General features: G+C 38.5%; 1 protein-coding gene and 1 pseudogene across 1 annotated transcript; both read right to left on the minus strand.

Annotated features, from left to right (window-relative positions):
• Nucleotides 1-5,294: 5,294 nt before the first annotated feature.
• On the minus strand, nucleotides 5,295-12,498 carry LOC122644180 (annotated as a pseudogene).
• Nucleotides 12,499-16,536: 4,038 nt separating this feature from the next.
• Nucleotides 16,537-20,241, minus strand: LOC122642094 (calcium-dependent protein kinase 20-like). Its single transcript, XM_043835511.1, has 8 exons — nucleotides 19,568-20,241; nucleotides 18,579-18,702; nucleotides 18,332-18,475; nucleotides 17,905-18,057; nucleotides 17,646-17,761; nucleotides 17,368-17,535; nucleotides 16,825-17,052; nucleotides 16,537-16,731 (listed from the first exon to the last, which is right to left on the minus strand). Exons 1-8 carry the CDS (start codon nucleotides 20,072-20,074, stop codon nucleotides 16,573-16,575), a joined length of 1,599 nt encoding a protein of 532 aa, XP_043691446.1. The 5' UTR covers nucleotides 20,075-20,241; the 3' UTR covers nucleotides 16,537-16,572.
• Nucleotides 20,242-21,492: the final 1,251 nt, after the last annotated feature.

The raw sequence follows: 21,492 nt of genomic DNA on the forward strand, positions 1-21,492 counted from the left end.
TCCAATAAGCTATAGCAATGCAGAGAAATCATATACTAAACCATAGAAAACTCAGAAAGACGAAGGAACATAAAAGGAAAGAGATACCTCTCAAGAGCTTGCGTTTCTGGGTTTCTGCCCCGTCGTGGGTTCCAAATGCAAGCTGAGAGGGTTCTTATGCACATGAGTGGTATAAGGAAAAAAGCCATCTCAGCTACAAAAAGAGCGGGAAAGCAAGGGTAATTTGACACGTGGCAATAGGTGATTTGTGTATAACAGGAACAGGGATACCTAGGCGCCTAGGCGGACTTGTTTAGGCTGGAAGGACTGGTGGACGAAGATGAGTGCCTCAGTTCTTCCCACTCCCTATTTATGGAAACTCAGCATTTAATTTTGATGCATTGGCGGGTGTTTAAAGTCTATTGTTTCAAATCCAAGACAGGTTCGGTTCGACCATAGTTTTTTGTATTGGTTCCCTTTGGTGTTTTATACCGAACCAGAGAGGTTGAACCAGGCAGATCACCTTGTGAAACTGAGGTAATTAGCTCATTGCGAAACTTCACATATATAAAGAGTGAAAAGGTTTTTTTTTCATTGAGATGCCTTTACATGGGAAGACTTTTTTGCCATCATGGAGTAGTTTTTGGTTAAGTGAACTGATGATTTGACAAACTAACCGATTGATAGATGGAAGATTACCTAGATAACTCACTAGTTAGATGTTGTAAACAATCACAATCATATGGTCCGCCTTGTATGATGCGTTCTTCCTTGGGTTTTTAGTGTTTCTATTAATTCAATGCGATTTCATTGGCTTTTATGTTTCATGGCTTTTATTTGTTTTCATGCAGTGTTTTAAAAATTGGGATCCAATTGACCGATTCAGTTTGAAATCAATCGAGATCGATCCTGATTCAGATTAATCCATGTATAGAAACTAGGGTTAGGGCATTTTGGGTTGATTCTGATTGATTACTCACTGATATTAGGACCAGAATCAGATTCAAATCCCAATTCCGAGCTTTTAAACCCTGACTTTAGGATTTCAAGTTTTACGTTCTATATGTTCAAATTCAATGGTTTTAGGAACAACAACTCGGCCTTATCCAAGCTAAATGGGGTTGGCTACATGGATCCTTGCACTTCAATTAGCTCTATCAAGATCATATTTGAAACAAGGCCTAAGCCATGCATGTCTTTCCTCACCACTTCTCCTAATGTCATTTTATAGGTCTGCCCCTGACTCTTTTAGTTCTTTCAATCTGAATCAAATCACTCTTCCATACTAAAGCATCCAAAGGCCTCCATTGAACATTGTCATGACACCTCAAATAACTTTCTCGTAGCTTATCATGTATCGGAGCTACTCCCAAATCAGCTCTGATATGATCATTCATTACTTTATCCTCCCTGGTTTTGCCACTTATCCATCTCAACATCCTCATCTCTGCTACACTGAGTTTATCGATATAATGATTCTTAACTGCCCAACATTCTGTGCTATACATCATAGTCAGTTGTATAATTGTCTTATAAAATATTTTGTTAAGTTTTAAAGGAATACGACGACCACACAACACTCCAGACGCAGCCTTTTACTTCATCTATCATATTTTACTTCTCTACCAAACATCATCCTCTATCACATTCTTTATTTATTATTAAACCCAAATACCTAAAACAATTACTTTATGGAATCTCCCTCTCATCAATTTTCACCATCTCATTATCTGTCCTAGTATAACCAAAGTTATAAACCATATTCTTTGTCTCATCAATTTATGATTAGGTTTCATATATCTAAAATAATCACTTTCGAATATGCACTTACTAATTTACATATTCTTTTATTTTTCTTTACTTCCCCACATATCTCTTGCAATTTCATTTTCTTTCACTTTTGAACTTTCTTGACAACAAGCATAGTTTAGTATTGGGTTCCAATAAGAAATACTAAAATATAGTAAGAATTCTATGTAAAATTTTGATTAGGAGATATATATTTTACTTCTTAATATTTCCAAAAGAAGAGTGAGATATAGATTTACAAAAAGTGCAATCTTCTTGCTGGTTCAGTTGTTAATAAAGTTCCACATGCTGTCTTTCACATTGTTAAACATGACATTTTTTTTTTTTTTACCAAAACAGGGGTTAAATTGAGACTCTTGCATCCAATTAAATAGAATGTGGCTAAGCTTTGTGTTTTAATAGTTAGAAATTTCATGAACTTAAAAGCTTTAGCATAGCAATGCAATCCAATAATTTAGTATCTCAAAATGTTAACATTTGAACCACCAAAGTAATAGTTACTTTTGTTTCTTGTCCTCCCACTTTTCACTCTTTAACACACCCATTAGTACTGTTTAGAGTGAGGAAAACAATTTAATGATGTTAGATACAACCTCAATAGATTAAGAGAAATTTCACATAAACTTTTTATTTTCTTCTAGGTTTTTATCAATAGATGAAAGGATGTAGTGGTAACTAGCTGATCATTAAACCAAAAATAGAAAGAAAGAAAGTATTGGATACCATGACAAAATGATATTCTTTAGCTCAAGAATTTCATTTTCTTTTTTATTGAATAAGACATACCTATCTTGTAGGACATGGTTTTCCTTAAGCCATGCCAAAGGAGGAGTTCCTTCACCGATGGCCATCATTGCACTTGGATGAGTATCTGGGAACATTGAAGGGCATTTCGGACCTCCATCATATAGGGGGAGTAATGATGCCCTTAGATTCGTGAGTGAATCTTTTACCGTGGGTGTAGGAAAACTTTTCCCTTACATGTATCTAGGTCATGCATGTACCAAGAACAATTTGCGTGATAACATGATTGAAAATCTATACATTGAAATTGTACTGTTGTGATGTGTATATCAGATATAAAATTCATAAGAATGTAGAAACATGCATAATAAATTCCGTAGTCGATTATGTGTGAAAACTAAAAAGATTGTAACCAAGAAAGAAAGAAAAAAAGTAGTAATATAATTGTAATATGGAGTAGAAAACCATCAAGGGACAAAAAAAGAAAGAAATTAGACAAATCTATTGATATTGAATTGAGAAGTTTGGGAAGCCTTATCTTGCATTCATCATGTTGGCTCAAATCCATGGTTTGGGTCGCAGAAATAGAATTATCTTCTTCTACAATCTGCAACAAATTATTATTCAAGATGAAAAAGATCTTTTTTTTAAGTGAATTCATTGAAGAATGCATGCGATTCTCTATTGAAGGACGAAAGCTTCGATTGAATGCTCTGAAATCGAATGAGATCTAGGGTTAGTATTTGGTTATTTAGGGTTTTGGTAAAGAAGAAAGAGAATGAAAGGAAGAAAAATGAGCAAAATTTATTAGGGAAACAAGTTTTGAAAGAGTCTAGAATCATCGAACGTATCAAATGCATTTACCAAAATACCCTTACAGTACACTACGGTACCACGTGACACCCAACCACTTATTGAATAACCATTGGTATTGACTACTAATGGCTACTAAAACTAGCCTGATTGACCAACCCAAATCTAAACTCTTCCAAAAAGGATATTTTGGTCATTTCATAAAAGCAAGTCGAATTTCTTTTTGGATAGAGAAAGATTTAAGTAAATTTATTGATATAAAAAAATGCCAAATTCATACATTTTGAAGTAATGTGAGTAACCAAAAAAAAGCAAATGAAAGTAATGAACTTTATAGTAATTATAAAATGTATATTTTGAAAATCTATTCCACCGAGGCATAAAAGAAATACCACAACTTCTTGTGGAAGTATTGTTCATGAATTTATATAAAGATTTCTATGTTTTTCTATTTTCCATACAAAGGCACTGCACTTTAAGTATTTTGCTATTCTAATTCTTATGACTTGTCACCTTAAATGTTGACAACTGTATGGCGACTAAATTAAAAAGAAAAAGGTTGTAACCTTGTAATCTTGTATTAGTCCTACTTTAGTAGGGTTTCAAAAGGGGTGGACTGGAGTTGGTCCTTACATTTGGTATTTTTTGCACAAAGTGGCCACTAACAATTTTTACATATTAATTTAAAGGGCAAGAGAACGCTAACTGGCTGAGTAGCCCTTACACCAGCACCAGACCAATGAGGGTGCGCACAAAAGCATAGATTTGGATGGGATTTTCGATTTCAATGGGGACTGAACAGGTGCAGTAACCATGCGACTGGTAAGCGTTCTTTCTCTAAACTAAATTAAAATATTTACTAGATATTGGTCATGATCTTATTAATCACTTCAATTGACCTTATGCACCATGTCTTTCTTTAGTCTTTTCAGTTATTCCCTTCTGCATCATATCAACAAGATTAAATAATCAAACTCTGTTACATATGAAAGACCATTCCTTCACAACTTTCTTAGTGACAATGGATGTTATCCTATATTACCATGAGAGGATTATAGAAAAATTTTACCATAAACTTACTGCCCATAGTAAACTTCATCTTATCAAAACTACTCTTCCATTGAGAAAGTGTGGTACACACTTGGTTTAGTCCTCTCTTAGTATGAGTAGGGTTTCATTTCAGCTTATAATTCTCTCCAAATAAGCATGTGGTGGATTCTCCTTTTGATGGAATAGTTCTTTAAAGGTTTGGACACACTTCATAAAATTTTCCCACTCCAAGCATCTTCAAACACCCTAATTTTCTCCTCATTTCAGTCTTTTTTAGGATTCAGTTGCAATCTATCCATCCCAAGCTTCCTTATACAATTTTGGGTCCCAGAGCCTTTTGCTTTCTCACAAGTCTCTATAGATTAAGTTCTCCTTCACCAATGATTGGTGATTTGACCTTGTGATGGACTCTAGTATGATTCATGTGCTTGAACAATCTTGCTACCACAGAAAGACTTGCTTGTCTTTACATTCCAGCTTCAGTAGGGCCGGCCAGGTCAACAAAGTCAATTTCAGGGCCATACTCCCTACAGCTAACACAGTGTAATGGGTGGCTGGCTTAGCACATATTTGAAGCTAATGAACAGAAACAGGAACCAATCCCATCATAGGAACATTGCTAAAAATAGGCTTTACTTGACACAAAAGAAGGCACTGCATAAGATCAATAAAGATTACCACTACTACTAGTATCAGTTTTTATAACAAAGAGCAAAGCAAAACATTTCTCTACTCGTTCCCCTGAAGAAGATTCCCCCCCCCCCCCCCCCTTCCCTGTCTCTTTACATACATTAGCATAGCAGTGATAAATCAGATACATCCCCAACTCTCACCATGTACACCCTATACATGTCCTCCTTACTCTCTCTACAACCCCCAAACCTTGCCATCTCCCCCACAATCATGAAGTTTACTTTGTTTTTATGTTCTTCGGTTTCAAATCTCTGGTAATTAAACTTGGATTTCCACAGACCATCTGTACATCTCCTCCTCAGGGAAGGGGATGGTCAAAGTCAGTAGTCCAGTGTCAGAGTTGTAGCTGAATTCGGTTTTTTGGGTACCCACTGTACACTTCAGGGGGCATTGGGATGAGTAGGCGCCAAACCGGCCACATCCCCTGACTTTGAGGACTATAGTTGCAGATGGCGACCTATTCTCACTGAGCAAACTTGGATGCTCAGGTGGGACTTCACCACCAAACAGTTCTGATTTCTTCTCAGTATCCTTCCGAACTACAAATTGCTCCACAGACCCACCGGAGTTGAACATGTCGAGCAGGCCTATGGGTGCAAAGGAGATGTTGGCTGTGATTTCCTGCATCACAAAGAGCAGGGGAGAGGATAGGAGGGAAATTATCTTTATGCTAGAATAGGCATGTATGCTGTTGGCCAAATAAGAATCTGTATCACCATGAACAGAAATAAAACTTTCAAAGCTGGGGATCATTAAGGGCTCACCTTGAGGGGACAGAAGTGGAAGAGCTCATACTCCAGGACCTTGAGTGTCACAGGCAGTGAAGCAACTTTTGGTAGCCGAACCAACTCCCCTGCAGTGGCACCAATGTATCACATTAGTACACATTTGTCTCTCTACCACCATGAAACTTTTTTGTAGTATCACATAGTTGAGACTCACATCCAATAAGACTTTACTCACCTGATTTATGGGCATAGACAATTGTTTCACTATTCCATTCAGGACCAGCAACATGATCCATTACTTCAACATCAGTGGCGCGAACAGAGCCACTGAGGTTCCCAGGGGATGCATCGTGGATGCGTGCCTTCTTGGCAATCTTGCACCACCCAGCGCCTTGGCTGTTGAACACACCCACCACACCAGAGCATTTGTTTGTGTTCCATATTTTGAGCAAGCTGCGCATCTCATTTCCAAATTATATGTTCCAGAACATGCTCTTTAACTGCTGAGTCTTAAAGGAGATACTATGATTACTTTCATATCGATCACTAGACAAGAAGATGGAAATGGAGCAAAGAACCTGGTTCTATCCCTAGCAGGGTCCACAAACAGGCAGTCGCGAGTGGGCCTTCCAGGGAGTAGGGCACGCAGCACAGACCCATCAGGAAGGACCAGCTTCTTCAAGAGCTCGAAGTTGTGGTTGCCTGGCTTATCACTGGTCAAGGCCAAACAAAAAAAAACATCATCCTCCAGTAAGACTCAACAGACTGAGAAGACTTCAATCCCAGCTTTGCAACCAAAACAGAAGCTAATTAAAATGCTTACGAGGAGGCAATTTGGGTGTTAGGTGTGAAAATTACCTGACATAAATAGCACATCCGCCAATGGCTCGAGCAGCAGCATGATACTCTCCGGCTGGGTGTAGGCTCTGCAGAGTAGTTGTCAATCATATCTATCTTTGATTGTTGAAACTACTAGTGGCTTTCAACTACCAGTCAATTAGTGCAATTACAAAGCAAGACACCGATGATTACTTACGTGGAACATATCCCAGTCGGGTTGCATGAATTCGCCAAGGAAAAGAGTGTTGTATGCCACCGAAGCAATGTGGATGGTGTGAGATGCCGGGTCCCTGGGGTAGAAATCATCAGAAGCTCTCACCACGGCTGTCTGCTGGGCACTGTAAATTCCATCGGTGTTGTGGCACATGCAAGCAATGCAGCCATTGTCGGGGAAGTTGTGAGCAATAGAGGTTTCAAGGGCCTGGTGGTAGGCACGGGTGAGTGCAACACGACCACCATGGCCTGCTCCAAGGGTCTCAATGATGTTCTGGACGTCGACCTTAACTCCATCGATCCCACAGGAGGCAAGGTAGGCATGAAGCTCATTGTAGAGGTTAAACACCTTCTTTGGGTTAAGAAGCCCAAGACCGTGCACGGCAAGGGTGTCTATGACAGTGTCTGGCTGGTTCCCTAATACTCCTGGTGACTGAACTGGGTATGCCAATGCAGTGTCGTAGTGTTCCATGCCAGCAGCAGCCGGTTTCACCCCACCCCAATAACCGGCAAGAGCATGCTAGACGTATACAAATCTGTACAATATAACAAGTAGATTACACAAATTAATCAAGTTAGATGAGTTGATTCAGTTAAAAGATATCTACATTTATTTTTATGCTACAATCTTTTGCATGTAGAACCTCACTCCCATTGCCTCATACAATTGGTGAGCCCCATGAATGCTTCTTAGTTCCTTAGTGCGTTTGGGCAAGTATTTGAAGAGGGTGGGTTTTGTTTCAGTTAATTATAAACACCCAATCAGTTCATTAATTGGAATGAGGAAAGTAAATGAGGACGATGGACCACTTACTTCACATTGTGATTTTGCTTGGCTTCGTCTATCACGCTTTTTAGACCTAGCAAATGGTCGTTCTTGCTTTCCTTTTGGAACTTCGCATTTTCTTCTATTCCGGTGAGTCTGCTAGCGAATCTATTACGGATCAATTCAATTGAAAAAAAATAAAAATAAAATCAGAGCCAGTCAAAATCTATAGAAGCAATATATTTGAAGTGCCATCTGATCTGATGATGATGAAGTAATTCATACCAGGAGAAAGGGAGAAATATTTTACTGTGCTTCTTCTTGGACAACGCTGTTGGTATCCTTCACCTCGTTACCAATCTGTTGCCAACCATCATCGATAATCAAGAAACGAGGAGGCGCCCCACCCTCAGACAGGCTGCAAAAGAAAACTTAGTTTAATTAGTAATCTCTCCTCAGTGTACACTACTGTCTCTCTCCCCTCTTCTTTAGATATTATGGAAGAGGAAGAAAAACAACCTTCTCAGGCCTTCTTCGACGCCCTCAGCTGTGACGTCTGTATAGAAAGCATCCAATGTGCACCAGCCAAACCAGTCAAGGAAAGAAGGTAACTGCATCACCATAAACCGGAAAAGAGACCACAAAAATCATTTTGAATGTGAAGGTCATGCTTCCAAGAATTAAATGAAACTTACCCTTTTCTTCTCCCTGTGGAGGAAAGTTTGCATATGTTTTTCAATGGCCCTGTTTTCACAAGAAAACAAGCGAATGGATAGTGTCTATCATCCATTATCCCCACAATTTCTGCGTTAGTTGTAGGGGCTGGGAAACTCCCCACTCAGAACGTTTATAGAAACTCTCTTTCAAGATCTTCCCTTCAAGGACACGAGGATTTCCTCTGTTTCTTATTCCAAATTTCAAAAAAGAGAAGAAAGAGGGACTTACATTACAGCTTGGTTGATGACTGTTGAGAAGTACTGTTCACGTGAACAGTGATTTGGTTGATATGTGTATCTTCTATTTTCCTAGTCCTAGTTGGAGTCTTAGTATCTAATTATATCAAGTTCTAATTCTACTGAGAGTTATTAGTCTTAGTTTCAATTTGAGTTGTTAGTTCTAGTTCTTTTCCTATTATAACTTGGAATTCTATCATGATTAAGAATTCCTAATTTGATTAGGAGTTCCCTTTTCTATTTGTAATTTCCTCTCTATTATAAATAGAGGGGCTTTCCTATCAATAAAGACAAGAAGTTATTATTCTCTCATTCTCTCTTTTTTTCTCTTCTCTCAAGTTACTGGTTACAAGTCTTAGGTTTTCTACATGGTATCAGAGCTAGGCAACCAGTGACTGATTCTCTCCAAGATTGCCGGTTTGAGAGTCGTTTCAAGGTTCTCCGATTTATGGAGAAACCCTAGTTCATAAAAAAAGGAGAACTAGGGTTTCGTATTGGTTTCTTCTTCTAGTTGTTTCAGCACCGCATGCCATCATTCTTGGTCTGCATCTGCTGTTACTCTAGGGTTTTTTGGAGCTTCGAATCTGCTATCGTTTTCTACTGCTGCCATGTTCGGATTTTCCATGGTTATCATAAACTGTTGCTCGAGTTTACTTCTGAGTCGAAGATTACTGATTTTATTCACTAGTTCCGATCAAATTTGCAGTCGATAGTTGAGGAATATAAATTTGCTGCTGAAATTCCAGGTTACTTGTTATTTCCTTCGATTTTACTGATAGGGCTCTGGTTCTGCTGAATCCAAGATTGCTACCTCAAGTCGATGCTTTGCCACTGCTGATTCTTCGAATCCACCTCTTTTCTGCCTCTGGCTGTCGCTGCTATGGTTATAGTATTTACTGGATCGAAGGATTGGTCAATGGCTGCATCGATTCTGCCCAATTTTTTGAATCAGTTCTATCCAACAACTGGGAGATTGTAGATTGGAGTTTTTTTGCACATCGGTTCTTCTTTTTTGAAGATCGATCAAGTCTCCCCTTCTGGAAATCCCTGCTTGGTTCTTTTGAATGCCATGAAATTGATGCTTTGTTCTTGGTTCATCGATATATTGCGTTGATCTGCTGGAGAAACCAGATACTGCAATCTGACCTTGATTTTATTCTCTATTGAATGTGACTTTGATTTGGAGTAGCGAAGAAATCTCCCTGTTTGCTATCGAATTGAACTACTAGAGCCGTCAGAAGAGATATTGGTATGGTCGATTCTCAAGTTTCCGCCTCTGGTTCACGGTGGAGATGGGAGACCGCTGCTATTCTTCAAATCTCAGGTTTCCTTTTCCGCTGGATTTGCTGGTTCTGTTGAATCGTAAGAAAGGAGATAACATCATTCTCTATGATTTTTTTATTTTATTTTAACCTAATTTTCCCATATTACCCCCATCTTATGTCACTATACTCATATCACGTTAGCTCTTGTTGCCTCCCCCTTCCTCACGTTTCCTTTATCTTTTCCTTTTAAGTTTTAATTTATTAGGTATTTAATGCTACTAACCTACTACCTAGTACCTTACCATTTATTATTGTCCATCCTTTTTATGATTATTTACATCTTGCCATTAAGAGTTTCCTCATTCCAAGTATATCCCCCATCTATAAATCCAATTCCCTACATGACCCATTACTTTCTTATTTACCAAGGGCCCCTTGCAAAATTCTGCTTATTTACAAAACTACCATCCCTTATTCCACTTTATGTTATTTGCAATTTTGCCATTCCTCTATTTGACTATCCAATTGACCCTTGAAAATTCTAGTTTATTACCAGTTTATCCTTAGGCTTGGATTGTATTTAAAAGTGAATTTTCATCAAATTACAGTCATGCCATCCTTTTTTTTTTCCAACACCGTTCCCTTTCAATAATGCTAATTCCCTTCATATCCCAAAACATACATTTGGTATTTACCCATAACCTTTGGAAACTGCTGGTAAATTACAATTTTGCCATTCCTTCTTTTTTACTTACCCATAGCACCTTTGGAAAATTCTGAAATATTATGTTTTTGCCCTATCTCTTACATCATCTCTATTATGTCCACGTGTACTACACGTGAGGAGGGGATTATGTACAGTACACCTGCAGACATTGTAGAAGCAGAACTTGCAAGAACACTTGGTGCAAAGTATAGACGATTAGAGTTTTCACCATTGCCAATGGGTATCTACTTTGTTATTGGGTTGAGTCTGCCGTAAGGGGGAGATTGAAGTATTGAAATATTAAAGATATTTGGTTGTTGCCTATTTGAGGACTTTCAGTTGGGTTGATACAGTATTTTTTCCGCTGCTTGATTCAGTTTGTTTTCGCTACTTGCTGCTCTAGTTATTTCACTTTAAGATTCTAAGTCACTATGACAATCTGAGATTCATCACTAGATAGCTATTGAAGATCGTTGAAAGCTGTCTTTTTTGGAAGACATTCCAGTCCCGATTTGCTGATCATGTCTGTCTAAGTTTTGAAGATCTATTTTTTTAAGTTCTTGAAGGTTTATTTGGGAACTGCATTCATATGTCAAGTTGGATTCTACTACAACTTAATTTTTTTTTATTTTGTTCAAGTTGGGCATTAGTACCTTGTATGCACCAACTTGAGGGGGAGTGTTAGCATTATTAGGAGTTCTTTTTTCTTTAGTTCAAGCTGGATTTTCTTTATTTATTTATTTATATAATCCAGCTTGAGGGGGAGTGTTGAGAAGTACTATTCACATGACACTGTTCACGTGAACAGTGATTTGGTTGATATGTGTATCTTCTATTTTCCTAGTCCTAGTTAGAGTTCTAGTTTTTAATTATGTCAAGTCCTAATTCTACTGTGAGTTGCTAGTCATAGTTTCAGTTTGAGTTGTTAGTTCTAGTTCTTTTCCTATTGTAACTTGAAATCCTATCATGATTAGAAATTTTCTATTTGTAATTTTCCCTCTATTATAAATAGAGAGGCTTTCCTATCAATAAAAACAACAAGTTATTATTCTCTCATTCTCTCTTTTTTCTCTTTTCTCAAGTTATTGGTTACAGGTTCTAGGTTTTCTACAATAACTTTGAAAGGATTAGTCCCAGCATGCATATAGACCATGTGAAGTCCTTGGTTGGTCCGAACAGCATTGTCTCCTGCAAAATCAACCACAGCACAAACGAAAAACCCAATCGTTTTGGTTCTTCCGAACTCCACCTTTTACTTTGTTTTCCAATCCAAATCCTATAAGCTTCATAAATTTTGACTCATTGTATGATTGATTGATTGATTGATTTCTCCAACTTGAATTGTGTTTCCATGACAGAAAGCTCCGACCCCCCAAAATTCGAACCGTACATTTCCGTAAGAGGTAATTTACTTACCACTCTCAAGGCAAATCTCTAACTCATTCTTCTCGTTGCCTTGAAGAACAGCACGGAACTGGCCTTCAAGGATAGGAAGAAAGACAGTGTAGACAGTTGGTGTGTCCCCTTCATTGGCTTCATCAGCGTTGCCTTCTTTGCTCTCGATGAGCAAGAATTGGGTCTCCAGGGGAACATCCTTCCCACAAGTTCCCATTCTCTGTGTCATCCACCATAGCTTGAACCGGAAACAACATATGAAACGAAGACCCCTGTTGAAGCAAAGCAATCAAAATGCGCTTGAAAAAGCTAGTAATGGCGTAATAATCAAATTGTACAGTGATTGAACTCACTCAAATATACCCAAGGGGAAAACGTGGAGGCTTTTTCTAGCAGTCGCCGTTGCACCTATGAAGGCACCTGCAACGAGCCCCTCGGCGGTCCCGGGTGTCAGCACAATATTGTCGGGCAAATTCGTCAGTATAGTTTTCCCAAGAACGACTAAGTTTCCATCGACGATGGAGATTTTTGGAGTCACAGTCATCTTCGATATATTCTTACTATACACAATAAAGCAATAACAACAATATCAATCACCTCGTGATCCATCAAAAAATAAGCTGAAGCAATTCTTGCTAACATTTCTACCACCCCAAAGAAACAAAAAACAAAGAAAGACCTGTTTGAAGCAGAAAAAAACAAGATTACTTAAAGCAATACACCCTGCATATCAAGTTTGGAATCAAACTACAAGAAACCGATAATATACCCAACAAAATCTTCGTAAACCCTCAAATAAAACTCACCTGAAAATCATCAGTCGGCGAAGTAAGAGTTGTCGAGGTCGAATAAGAAAGAGAGGGAAGCAACAAATTCGAAAAACAGAAACGAAAGATGAACTCCAAAAATCACAATATACCAAATGCACAGAACGAACTAAGAAACGCTGGACCGACTATGTCCATTTTATAAACCGGAACCGCTAAACATTGGGCTGTCTTATTATTCTTATAACTTGGGGGATCTTCTTGACAATGACACATGTGACATGCCATATGAAAATAAATTTTTTACTGCTTATGCACTTCCACGTGTTATTTTCATCGATTTTGCCTTAGGTGTTAATCGATCCTGTTTCATCGATTTAGCAATGAAGAAAGACATGCAAAGTTTAGTTATTGTTTCTAATATGACGTTAAATAGAACTAATTGGAGGGCAAATATCGCGTAATTGATCCTAGTTAATATGTTTAATATGATTTCTTGTTGTGACGCGTTGTGTTTCTTTTCGTCTTTGCAAGGATCCGTGTAGCGGACCTGATTTAATTGGAATAAGTATGAGTTATTGTTATTGTTGTTAATCAATCTGATTTCAGTTCTAGATCAATTCAAATTATGAAGACTGGAAATCAAAATCGAATCATTTATTTAAAACATGGGCAATGGCCTTTTTTTATCCTCTCAAATGGTCAAGCATTAGGTATAAGCAAATCTATATTTTTCCCACTTGATTCAACTTCTGTGGGTCTATTATATCTCAGTTCTGAACAAAGACAAAAGTTAAGTTAGAATGTATTATCGATCTCAAATGCATTCCAAGAATTTATAGCAAATGCAGCCTTCCTTTTGCACCAACCTGTAATAGTAAAGTTTTACCCCAATTCTTTTGAATCCTACAAGTAAGGGTATCAAATTTCAGCTTGAACCAGTTAGATCGACTGAACCTGAACAGTTCCAACCTGAAACCAAATCGAACCCTTATTGGGCTGGTTTTGGGCTGGACTTTTGTGAAATCACAAAAAACCTTGCCAAACTGGCCAAAACAGACTGAACCCAATACATAAACCAATAAAAAATCAATAACCAATCATACAACCCTAAAAATATTTTTTTTTTCATCGAAACTGAACCAAACAGAGGCCAATATCAAACCGATAAAAATGTAACCAACAAAAGCAGAACCAAACCGAACCAAAACAGAGTCTCCTCTTATCGGGCTTGGTTTTAGTTTGGCCCAGTCTAGCCTGAAGATCAGTCCAGCCCGACCAAAATGAACCGTACGAACCAACCGATTAAAACCCCTACTCACAATTGAGCTGTTTAAGCCAATATACTTTGCATATATCACTGGGCTTGAGCCCAGTTCTTTTAGTCATTGGTCCATAAGGATAGGGTATGTCTTTAAAGCCCATTCGACCCATGCCCTCACAATTATAAGCAGATGGGTCCCCTTAGGCCATGAATGCGTCCACCTAGAGATTTAGACCCCAAGACCCTACTATGATTATGGGAGGAAACCAAATTAAAGTTAGGGATAATGCTGTTATTCCAAATCCAATAACATATGGTTTTCACATCCAACTACTTTTTAAGTCTATTTATTATTGGTAGACCCAAAAGGCTAAGAGACTTAAATAAAATTTAATCCAAGTTAAACTAACTACCAATTTGATCCTTGGGGGGTTCGACCAATTACAAGAAAGATTGGTTAGGAAGGTGGAAAGAAGATTTCCACCAATCCAAGGCCTGATAGCTTATAGATACAGTTAGTTGCAATTCTCTAGAGGGGATCAAGAATCAAGTAAATGGTCTTTTAGTATTTAGTAGTAGAAAGTTAGTGGCAGTCCATTCAAGCACAAATCTAGGATTACAAATTAAAGAAAATCTAAAGCCTAATTTAGACATTTTTTGAGATTAATTAGTGCTTCAATGACTACTATTTCTTTTATGTTTGGGTCTTAGGATTCTCTTTTTTTCTTTCTTTTTTTTTTTTTTTTTTTTAAATAAAGAAAAAAAAAATGAATGAGAGGGATCCACAATATTGGGGGTGTGGGGGTGGAGGTAGTTGTAGATGAATTTTGTTGTAACAGTTTTATATTCTTTGGAATAAAATATGGTAAGATTTGTTGGGGCCCCACCTTAGATGAAAATTTCTCTATCAAATCTGCTTATAGGTTGGGCTATCAGCTATCCTCTTGCTACTCCAAGTCAGTTGGAAAAGCACTCTCTACTCCAAAGGAGGTTTGGAGAATTTTGTGGAACTCCCCTATCCACCTAAAGTAAAATCTTTTTTTGTAGAAGGCGGGGGGTTATGGAGTCTTGACGAAACTAAAGCAGAGATGTGTTGTTTAGTCTGATGTTTATCTTTGATGTCTATTATCTTGCAAAATCTGGAAGCTCAGAAATGCAAGAGTGTTTAAAGCATCCTTCACCCCTTTAGATCTTGGGTGGATATGGTAAATAGAAGTGTTGGTGAAGTTCTTTCTCTTCTCCCAAGTACTGCCTCTTGTGAGAAGCAAGCGCACACGGTCTCGAGTCCTCCTCCCCCTCCAGTTGAAGCCCTATCTATCTTCATAGATGAGGCAACTGCTTCTAGGACTAGGGTGACGGGAGTTGGGTGCATTGTACTCAGACCATAAGAACCGAGTTAGGTTGATTACTTCCAAGGCCTAAGGATCTATTTGTCCACAAAATTTCAATCCCACTTAATACACCATGTAGCAAATATTTGTGTGATCCATTATTTTGTCATTTGATGTGCTGTTCAGGAAAACTACTCCCAAAAAAATACATGTTTATGTTTCAGTTTTTTTTTTTTTTTTTCACATGAAAAGCAATACAAATTCATATTTGTCAACTTATTTTGCTTAGCATGGATTATGTATCCACAAATTTGGGGACATCAAGTTGCAACCATGGAATTAAATCTCGGTATCATATCTTTTTTAATCAGATCCAACCAACACCAAAAAGTGGGGTTCCCATTAGAAGAGGGGACAAGGGGAAATTAACAAGATGTCAAGCATCTGTTGGGAAAGGTGGGGGGAGGAAGAGTCGAACAAGCAACCTCTCCCAAGACTTAAGCCACAGCTATAATGCGAATGGCAGCCACCACCACGCCAAGAGATTGCTTCCCCGTTTGTTTAACTTGAGTTCATGAACAAAACTGAATGCAGCTAAAAAGAGACCATCTTCATCTTCCCATCCCATTCGGAAAGAAAAATCAGAGCCAAGCACATCCACAACGAAATATAGAGAGAGGTACACTAAATTTGGAGAAAAAAAACCAAATATAGTTATAGTTGGCTGGTCTTCATCTTTTGTCACCCCACATGAAAGATATAACTTAGGCATAGTGATGGAACATTACCTTTCATCCCATGTGGGTGTGGCCATGGATGTTTCACTGTTTTGCACTTTTGAGGAGGTAGGGAATCTTAACTCCATACAGTAACAATGCAAATTACTTTGTTCATGAAAGGGCGTGTGAGCCAAATTACATATTTACAACCAAAACAATCTTCCCACATCTTAATTCTAAACTTAGTTCTCTCCTGCAATCCCTCATCAAATACAAATAGCTACAGTATAGCCCACTTCTGAAACATATGACAATCTCATCTCCATTCTTACAACTTCCCTCCCCCCACCCCCTACCCAGAATCCAAGATAAGAGAAAGAAAGAATAAAAAGAAATTCAAGAACCCATAAAAACAAACAAAAAAAGAGACGAAAGAAATAGGTGGGGGAAAAAAAAAACGAATTTTGATGACAAAACAAAAGCACAACGAATCTGTTTCGCTTTCATTTTTCAAAATTATTTCTTCTCTTTCTTGTTTCATCTGCCCTCATTTGTTGTTACCTGCAATGACCCATCTTTCATCAATTTCAAACTCAAAGTATTGAACCGTTCTCGAGAATACTGCCTTGATGCTTTCCTCCAATCTGTGCCTGCCTTCATCATCGCAGAAAATTCTTCATAACTAATGCGTCCATCCTGCAATTGTTCAATGATCGAGAGATTGGGTTATAATCAACATACTATACATGTATATATGTGGAAAATGGCATATAGATATGTAACACCAACCTTGTCCGTGTCCACATCGCGAATAATGGCATTGATGACTTCCTCATTGTTACCGACTTCATCAGCCAAGGCTTCCCGTAGCTCTTCAATCTCTATGTAACCACTCTGGTTTTGGTCAAAAAATGCAAAAGCTTTACGAAGATGCTCATCGTTCTCAATCTTTCTCATGTGTACTGAAACAGCGACAAATTCTCCATAGTCCAGAGCTCCATCACCATCCACATCGGCCTGTAAAATCAGTTTCAAACTTTCAAATTAACAGAGATGCCCCTTCATATAATGCCAACTAGCAGGCTCTTTAAAATAAATCAATAGTCTTGTGCATGATTTTTCAAGCTGCTAACTAACATTCACACAATTTCCACTCATCAACAACCCATCAATACAAGTAAATAAGATCTTGTCCCCATATCTCATAGAAATAATTGGTAGGGATATGATTAGAAGGTTCTCAAATGGGAAAAGAAAAATGTGTGGAAAAAAATCAAAATTTTCAAAAAAGAAAAATAAAAAGATGCAGAGTAAACCATGGGATGTACTTACAGCCTGCATTAGAATCTGGAGGTCTGCATCAGGGATAGGGTGGCCAAGATTTTTTGCTCCAGATCTTAGCTGCTCAAGGTTGATCTTTCCAGTTTTTGCAGTGTCCATCATCTCAAATGCTTCCTTTATTCTAGCCACTTCCTCATGTGACAAATGTTCAGCAATCACCTGTGGAAATGATAATTTCAGCTCAATGTCAACCATCAAGGGGCTCTACAATTCATATAGGAGAACACCCAAACAAGATAGATTATGTTCCACAAGCTCTGTAGCCTTACCCTTAAAGCTCTTTTTTTGAGCTTGTTCATTACAGAGAATTGTTGGAGTCTAGCTCTGACATTTTCACCCAGATTGACATCTGGAGCCTTCTTCGCATTTTGCAACCAAGGATGATCTGTATTCAGAAGTTCAGGACAGAAAAACTTTTTAAGTTTTACAGAGTTACACTTAGCCATGCTTCAACAAGAAGCAATTTTAAGTCAAAAGTGCATTACTCTATTTAGATGAGACACTAATTGTACAAGAACTGAACATTACCAAGTACTTCCTGAGCTGTCAATCGCCGCTTTGGATCTGGATCAAGCATCCTCTTCACAAGGTCTTTTGCATTATCAGAAACTTTAGGCCAAGGGTCTCTCTTAAAATCTATCACTGAGCGAATGATAGCCTGTGCAACTCCTTGCTCAGTTTCTGCATGAGCAGAATGCACATATTAAGGAAGGGGAATGAGTGATAAAATGAGAGATTCAGTGCCAAGAATATAGGATACAGAAACTTCTGATTGATATCATTACCTTACCTTCCTCCCCCCCCAAAAAAAAAAAGAAAAGAGCAATGCATATATCTTATACCCTAAATTTTATGAATCCTTCACAAACTGTACCAATGTGCACTTATTGACTTTGTATGGCCTCAAGTAAAATACGCTAGAAATAGAGAAACTGTCTGAAATGAAGAAAAGTACCTGCCCAGAAAGGTGGGACACCACATAATAAAATGTAAAGGATCACTCCAGCACTCCAGACATCAACCTCTGGGCCATAATTTCGCTTCAGAACCTCTGGAGCCATGTAGTAAGGACTTCCAACTATCTCTGTAAACCGCTCACCTGTGGGGAAAGATAAACCTTAGTCCATGATTGAGTGGAAATTTTCACCAAATCAAACGATATAGAACAAAAAAAAGGCAATAGCAATACTACAAATCAATACCTGGTTTAAAGAAAACAGATAACCCAAAGTCAATTGCCTTCAGGGGAGCTGTTTCCTTCTTGTTTGCAAATAAAAAGTTCTCAGGTTTGAGGTCCCGGTGCATCACCCCATGTTTGTGGCACATCTGGCAGGGAAGTAAGGAGACTAATGTCAACTTTAAAGGAACAACTTGAACACAGAATAACCAAACAAAAAAGGTCAATCTCAATTTTTATTTTCCCCTCAAAAGAACATAAATTATTATTAGTAGAACCCGAAAGGGAGTAACTGATACTAGATTCCCAGTACTAGTTATTTCCAAGAGGAAAATGGAAGCAAAGCCAATAGGGAAGTTTCAAAATACTGGGTAGGAAATAAAAATAAAATATAGGATAAGGAATAAAGATCAAGTGACAGGACTTTAGTGGGAACCTTGGACAAAGAATCATGGATAACCTAGAATATGACTCAGACTAAGGAAGAGCTGTGATAGGAAGACAAAATCAGTCATGTTTCCATTTTTTCTGTAATTGACAAGTGAATAGGTATCTCCCACACCTACTAAAAATGTAAGATTGGTGTGGTCTGGGGACTCAGAAGGATTTCATAAAGAGAAAATCCCAAAAATAGATTCTGTGCAAAAAGGTGAGAACTTGAATTCACCAGTTAAAGATTCGATTTCCAGAGATCCAAGCACTAAAGCTAGTTCAACCAAGATCCCCAAATACTTGGCGCGATCAAAATCATTATCAACAAATAAAAGCAAACATCTGTCCATAGGTGGAACCTATAATTACAATAATACACATGGACAAAGAACTGAGCCTTCAATAAGAGCTCCTCTCTTGATATTAAAACCCAAAATTTGCATCAAGGAACAAACAACCATAACCCCACAACAAATCAAATCAAATCAAATGAACCAGATTCAGAGTGAGATCTTAGGCATCAGTAATTAAATACGAATTCATCATTAAACGGAGAGATTGAATGGATCTAAGTGATCTAACCTGAACAACTTCAACGATGGTTCGAGTAACAACGGCAGCGGCCCGTTCACTGTAGTGTCCCCTCGCAACGATTCGATCGAACAATTCACCGCCTTCGCACAGCTCCATCACTAGATGGACGGCATTATCATCCTCGTACGTATCCTTCAAGCTCACAATATTTGGGTGTTTGGGCAAATGTTTCATGATCTCCACCTCTCTCCTCACATCTTCGATATCTACTGTACTTCTCAGCTTCTTCTTTGAGATTGATTTGCAGGCAAATGCGGCCTCTGTCGATTTGTCGGTGCACAAATACGTGATCCCGAATTCACCTCTACCAAGCTCGCGACCCAGCTCGTATGTGACCCCAAGGTCTCGACCCGTCGGATTTTTCAAGACAGTTAGCTTGTGTCCACCTCCGGTTCCATGATTCGCAGCATAATCAATCGAGAAAGGGTTGGGCTTATTTTTTTTACCCTTTTGCTTCCCCGACGAAGTCACTGGCGTTGCACAGCAATTCCCCATGAATCACAACTTATAATTTTCCAATTCTTCTGATGTCCGAACAAATCAAAAGACAAGATTTGGAAGGGGCGTCAAACGGTAAGAAAAAATATCCAATCTAAGGCTGCAGATTTTTTTTTCCTTGCAAAATTGTTGGAATCCAGGCACAACCTCAAGAACCCAATTTTGTGTAAGAACTCTCGCGGCTCTGCAGGGATAAACGCTGGAGAAACGAAGAGAAATATAAACCTTGGTGGAAGGACGAACAGAAAGAACTTGGCCTCCTAAAATTAGTCAAAAACCCAAGAAGCAACGAAGCAGAAGACGGGAGATTAAACACACAAAAACCCACCAAGATGTTCAGATTCCACCGCGTAGGAAAAGCAATCTGAGGGAAACCCAGATGGATTCAAAGATCCAAAGGTGATTTAATGGAACAAAGGAAGGGTTTGGGAAGAAGAGGTTGAAAAATTCAATTTAGGGTGCGAACACGCCATGAACGAGAGAGGGTCAAAGCTCTTTCGGAGAGACTTCTCTCTCCCTCTAAGCATGTGACTCCCTTCTCTTCCTCTCCCTCTCTCTATCTCTAAACTCTTTCTGTGAATTCAATAAAAAAAAAAAAAAATTTGAGAGAGAGAATGAAGAGAAACGCGTTCCTCTTCTCTCCTCCCAAAATGTCCAAATAGAATCTCAGAAATTTTCAGCAACAAAACAGATACCTTTCTAGAAATGCCCCTGAATCTAACAAATATTTCATGATGCATTAATCTTACCATAATACCCTTTACCTTTCTGAAATGACAAAAATGGCCACGAGAACAAACCAACTGATTAACTACCTACTTTGGCTTGGATTAAAGTGGATGGACAGCATGAATCACTGAGATGGCATGTGATCATTTTCAAGTTGCCGTTGAGTTCTACAGATAAGGATTACCCAAAATGTAAACAGTTGGGTAAATTATTGGTCCGCGTTCTCTATGGGGGAGCGTGGCCCTTGTGCGCATCTAAGGCCCAATGAAAGCATGCACATTAGCATCATGCATGGGGATGAGATTTCTGCCTTTCATGGGGGCAGGATGGTCATTTTATCCTCCTCTGTGTTTGCGCATCAACGAAATGTATTTAAGGTATCTCATGTTTATATATCAAGTTTCGAGTAACTTATTAATTGGTACAACTTAAAATTGATTATTTTTTCAATTTTACCATCTCACCTCCGCTCCATCTTCACCCTCTCGCATCTACTTTCCCTTGGCCCTCCGGGATTTGGCTCCTCTCCAGGGAGCCCATTGCCCAAGGAGTGCCCAGGGACACATCCAACGGCTGAGCAATCGTGTACAAATTCTGATGCATACAGGTCAACATGTGATATGCATCGAGATGTGTGCACCGTAGCCTAGCCTTTGGATGTGTCCTTGGGCACTCCCTAGAGAGGA

The sequence above is a fragment of the Telopea speciosissima genome, chromosome 10 (assembly GCF_018873765.1).
Source record: "Telopea speciosissima isolate NSW1024214 ecotype Mountain lineage chromosome 10, Tspe_v1, whole genome shotgun sequence".
NCBI classification, from domain to species: Eukaryota; Viridiplantae; Streptophyta; class Magnoliopsida; order Proteales; family Proteaceae; genus Telopea; species Telopea speciosissima.